The sequence below is a fragment of the Palaemon carinicauda genome, chromosome 2 (assembly GCF_036898095.1).
Source record: "Palaemon carinicauda isolate YSFRI2023 chromosome 2, ASM3689809v2, whole genome shotgun sequence".
In the NCBI taxonomy this organism is placed as follows: Eukaryota; Metazoa; Arthropoda; class Malacostraca; order Decapoda; family Palaemonidae; genus Palaemon; species Palaemon carinicauda.
In genome coordinates, this window is record NC_090726.1 from 42,854,316 (window position 1) to 42,859,315 (window position 5,000).

The 5,000-nt window shown below is 33.6% G+C and overlaps 2 protein-coding genes across 3 annotated transcripts in view; one reads left to right on the plus strand and one right to left on the minus strand.

The window, feature by feature from the left end:
• LOC137624290 (heparan sulfate 2-O-sulfotransferase pipe-like) overlaps window positions 1-5,000 on the minus strand; it is a 337,135-nt gene that overhangs the window by 161,312 nt on the left and 170,823 nt on the right. The window contains exon 2 of one of the 2 annotated variants that reach the window (XM_068354860.1): window positions 147-196. The exons of the other annotated variant lie outside the window; for it this stretch is intronic. The gene's annotated coding sequence lies outside the window, so the exon portion shown is untranslated. The remainder of the gene's footprint in view (window positions 1-146; window positions 197-5,000) is intronic. 2 annotated transcript variants of the gene reach the window in all.
• Window positions 1-5,000, plus strand: part of LOC137624300 (probable E3 ubiquitin-protein ligase HECTD2) — a 105,244-nt gene that overhangs the window by 81,565 nt on the left and 18,679 nt on the right. Inside the window, 3 exon segments of the mRNA XM_068354883.1 lie at window positions 3,267-3,322; window positions 3,324-3,398; window positions 4,117-4,371. Of these exon segments, the coding sequence (XP_068210984.1) occupies window positions 3,267-3,322; window positions 3,324-3,398; window positions 4,117-4,371 (386 nt within the window).

The following is a 5,000-nucleotide window of genomic DNA, read 5'->3' on the forward strand; positions in this document are numbered from 1 at the left end:
TAGACTCGTTTAACAAAATGTTAAATATATTTATCAGTACTTACTGGCACCAGTGAAATAGTGTAAATCTTATGACAAATATCATAAGTTAAATAAACAGCAGTATATGAATCATGCAAATTACATGTATTTTCATTATTACTTACCTTTATGTCGACTGCTTCTAAAGTCCACTTGTAAAACGAAGAGCGGTATTCTGTAAAACAGATAAATAAAATATATAAGTATATAAAAGCATATATAAGTATATAAGTATATAAAATATACTTAGAAATTACTCATCTTCATTTCGAAAAATACATTTCTTCTCTTCCTTCACATTTTCCCTATTTCTGCATTTTAATTGTTCTTTTTTTTATTTAGAGATATACTTATGATATCATTGCTAATATCATCAAATATATTCAATATCAAGTACAAGGTTAGGAAGTTCCATAATCTTGTCACAGCTGGAATCAAACTTCTAGAATAGCGTAGCACCTCTTCTACGAGACGGACACTCCAAAATCGAACCATTGTTCTCTAGTCTTGGGTAGTGTCCATAGCCTCTGTACCATGGTCTTCCACTGTCTTGGGTTAGAGTTCTCTTGCTTGAAGGTACACTCAGGCACACTATTCTATCTAATTTCTCTTCCTCTTGTTTTGTTAAAGTATTTATAGTTTATTTAGGAGATATTTATTTTAATGTTGATACTGCCTTTTGAAATATTTTATTTTCCCTTGTTTCCTTTCCTCACTGGGCTATTTTCCTGTTGGGGCCCCTGGGCTTATAGCATCCTGCTTTTCCATCTAGGGTTGTAGCTTAGCAATTAATAATAATAATAATAATAATAATAATAATAATAATAATAATGTTAGTGGATGGAGTTCTTGAGCTTATAGCATCCTGCTTTTCCAACTAGGGTTGTAGCTTGGCTAGTGATAGCTTCATAATAATAATAATAATAATAATAATAATAATAATAATAATAATAATAATAATAATAATAATAATAATAATCCCCATCATGGAGAAGGCATGGCTATTAGAATTAACTGCATAATTAGTAGTCATTGTTGTTGCTGTCACAAAGTGCAAACTTGCCAAAAGACTCATTAACTCAATAAGAATGTTTTAAAAAGTTAAATGCCAATCCAAGATGAAAAAAGGTAAACTAAAGTCCATTTCTTTCAGCGAGACAGATTGCACCGACTTGCAGCGGTGCCCTTTTAGCTCGGAAAAGTTTCCTGATCGCTGATTGGTTGGACAAGACTCGCAGCAGTGCCCTTTTAGCTCGGAAAAGTTACCTGATCGCTGATTGGTTAGAATTATCTTGTCCAACCAATCAGCGATCAGAAACTTTTCCGAGCTAAAAGGGCACTGCTGCGAGTCGGTGCACATATGCCTCGCTAAAGAAATGGACTATAGGTGGGCACTCAGTAGAGCACAGACCTCCGCCGCGGCAGCTTATTTTTTACCTTAACATGTATCAATTGGCGTGGATTTTCATACACTTAAATATGAACCAAGATTGAAGTCTCTGTGACAACGATGTGCAAATTCATGGCTGATTGCGTGAATGGCATTTTGCTTGACCATGACCTTGACCTTTGACCTTGACTATCCCAAATTTAATAATTTCTAGATTTTTACATAACAGTTGATTCCTGCAAGCTTCATTACGATTAGAATCGTAGCCAGGAAGCTGTTCAGAAACAAACAAACAAACACACAGACAGGGATCGAAAACATAACTTCCTTCCGACTTCATTGGCAGAGGTAAAAAAAAAAAATCGAAAATTCAATAGACTTCTGTAAGATTGAAAAAAAAACCATCTTCGACTAGCCAACTCTTTTTGGTCCAATATATTGATCGAGATAAGCGCTTAGTTATTGCGTCGCTAAATAATTGACAAATCATTCAATATATTATTCATAGGACTGAAGTTGTCGGAAAATCTCGGGATCAAATATGTTTTTTTTATAGTCATCCTTGGAGCAATCTCTCCCACTTTTATTCAATAATTTTCTTTACTATTTATGCATATAGATATATATATATATATATATATATAGATATAATATTATATATATATATATATATATATATATATATATGTGTGTGTGTGTGTGTACATATACAAATACACTGCATATATATATATATATATATCTATATATATATATATATATATATATATATATATATATATATTTTATAAGTATATATATAAATATATATAATATATATATATATATATATATATATATATATAATATATATATATATTATATATCAAATTTTTGCAAGATGATTTTATCCGTTAGTATTATTAGAAAATATTCATAAACAATCATAAATGTAACCCAAATTAAATCTAGAGCTAAAATTCATCTACTCACAGTCAAAATGATTACATCGATTTCATCTTCTGTGTATTCTTTTATCCGATCCACATTCCTATAAATAACTTACAATATTTACACCTGACATTTATCTATATCACAAAATATCAGTATAACTACACCCATAATATCTTCTGCATAATTACAACTACAATATCTTCTCTATAATTAAAACTGTAATATCTTCTGCATAATTACAACCATGATATCTTCCGCATGATTACAACTATAATATCTTCTCTATAATTAAAACTATAATATCTTCTGAATAATTACAACTACAATATCTTCTCTATAATTAAAACTGTAATATCTTCTGCATAATTACAACCATGATATCTTCTGCATGATTACAACTATATCATCTTCTGCATAATCATAACTATAATATCTTCTTCATAATTACAACTATAATATCTTCTCAATAATTAAAACTATATCTTCTGCATAACTACAACTCTAATACGTTCTGCAAAATTACAACTATGTTATCTGCTGCATAATTACAACTATAATATCTGTACAATTACAACTATGACATCTGCATAATTACAACCATAATAGTTTCTGCATAATAATAACTATAATATCTTCCGCAAGATTACAACTATAATATTTTCTCTATAATTCTTCTGCATAACTACAACTCTAATACGTTCTGCAAAATTACAACTATAATATCTTCTGCATAATTACAAACTATAATATCTGTACAATTACAACTATGACATCTGCATAATTACAACCATAATAGTTTCTGCATAACTACAACTACAATATCTTTTTCATAATGACAAGTAAATCATCTTCTGCATGATTACAACCATAACATCCTTTGTATCATTACAATTATAACATCTCCTTTTGTAATCCCTTCCAGTTACTGTAGAAGGAGCCAATGGCCGCCTACGACAGGTGTGTCCCTACTGCGGGAGTTTTTTATAACATCGGGGCCACCACTGACGTCAGGTTAAGGCGAGGGAGAGACATCAGAGTAGAACTGCCCCATATCGTAAGTGAGACTTCATTTGACGTCTGATTTGATTATCCAAATGTTTTGTTTTTAAATAAGCTTGGGCTGGATAAGTTGATCGAGAGAGAGAGAGAGAGAGAGAGAGAGAGAGAGAGAGAGAGAGAGAGAGAGAGAGAGAGAGAGAGAGAGAGAGAGAGAGAGAGAGCATGGGGTGCCTATATGTATAATTACATTCCTTCACAAAATCTCTTTATAATCTCCTATACATAAGAGAGAGAGAGAGAGAGAGAGAGAGAGAGAGAGAGAGAGAGAGAGAGAGAGAGAGAGAGAGAGAGAGAGAATGGGGAGCCTATATGTATAATCACATTCCTTCACAAAATCCTATTATAACATTCTATACTTAGAGAGAGAGAGAGAGAGAGAGAGAGAGAGAGAGAGAGAGAGAGAGAGAGAGAGAGAGAGAGAGAGAATGGGGAGCCTATATGTATAATTTACATTCCTTTACAAAATCCCTTTATAACCTCCTATACTTGAGAGAGAGAGAGAGAGAGAGAGAGAGAGAGAGAGAGAGAGAGAGAGAGAGAGAGAGAGAGAGAGAGAGAGAGAGAATGGGGAGCCTATATGTATAATTACATTCCTTTACAAAATCCCTTTATAACCTCCTATACTTGAGAGAGAGAGAGAGAGAGAGAGAGAGAGAGAGAGAGAGAGAGAGAGAGAGAGAGAGAGACCTTACTCATATTCTCTCTCTGAACAGGATGTCGAGCATCACCGCTCCAGATTCGGGGGAATTGGCAGCTTCATGATCAGTCGCCTGACGGGGCTGGCCTTCAACGACAATCACAACCACCTGAACAACAACACCGGGAGGAACGCCAACAACAACAACAACAACAACCCGGGTGACGTCACGGGGCAGCACACGGTGAACAGCGGGCTTCTGGCGGCCATTAATGATTCGACCGCCTTCCGGATCGGGTCGGGGAGCTCCTTACCTCCAATTAGGAGACAGGTGAGGACAAGAATAAAAAACAAAAATACTTAAGAAATTTGAAATCAAACAAATAAAAAATCATAAATATGAATCAATAGATCTGCTTATTCTAAAATAAAGTTATATAGAACACAAAACTAGGATTTAAATGCTTAAGAACATCAATTTCAAATCAACTAACAATAAATAAATAGAAATCATAAATATGATTAAAAAGAGCAGCTTATTTTAAAATAAAGTTCATATAGAACATACAAAACTATAGTCCATTTTTATTAGCGAGGCAGATTTGCACCGACTCGCAGCAGTGCCCTTTTAGCTCGGAAAGGTTTCCTGATCGCTGATTGGTTTAGAATCTTAGGAACATCAATTTTATATTAAACAAACAATAAATAAATAGAAAATCATAAATATGATTAAAAAGAGCAGCTTATTCTAAAATAAAGTTATATAGAACATACAAAACTATAGTCCATTTTTTTAGCGAGGCAGATTTGCACCGACTCGCAGCGGTGCCCCTTTTAGCTCGGAAAAGTTTCCTGATGGCTGATTGGTTAGAATTATCTTGTCCAACCAATCAGCGATCAGGAAACTTTTCCGAGCTAAAAGGGCACCCCAGCGACTCGGTGCAAATCTGCCTCGCTGAA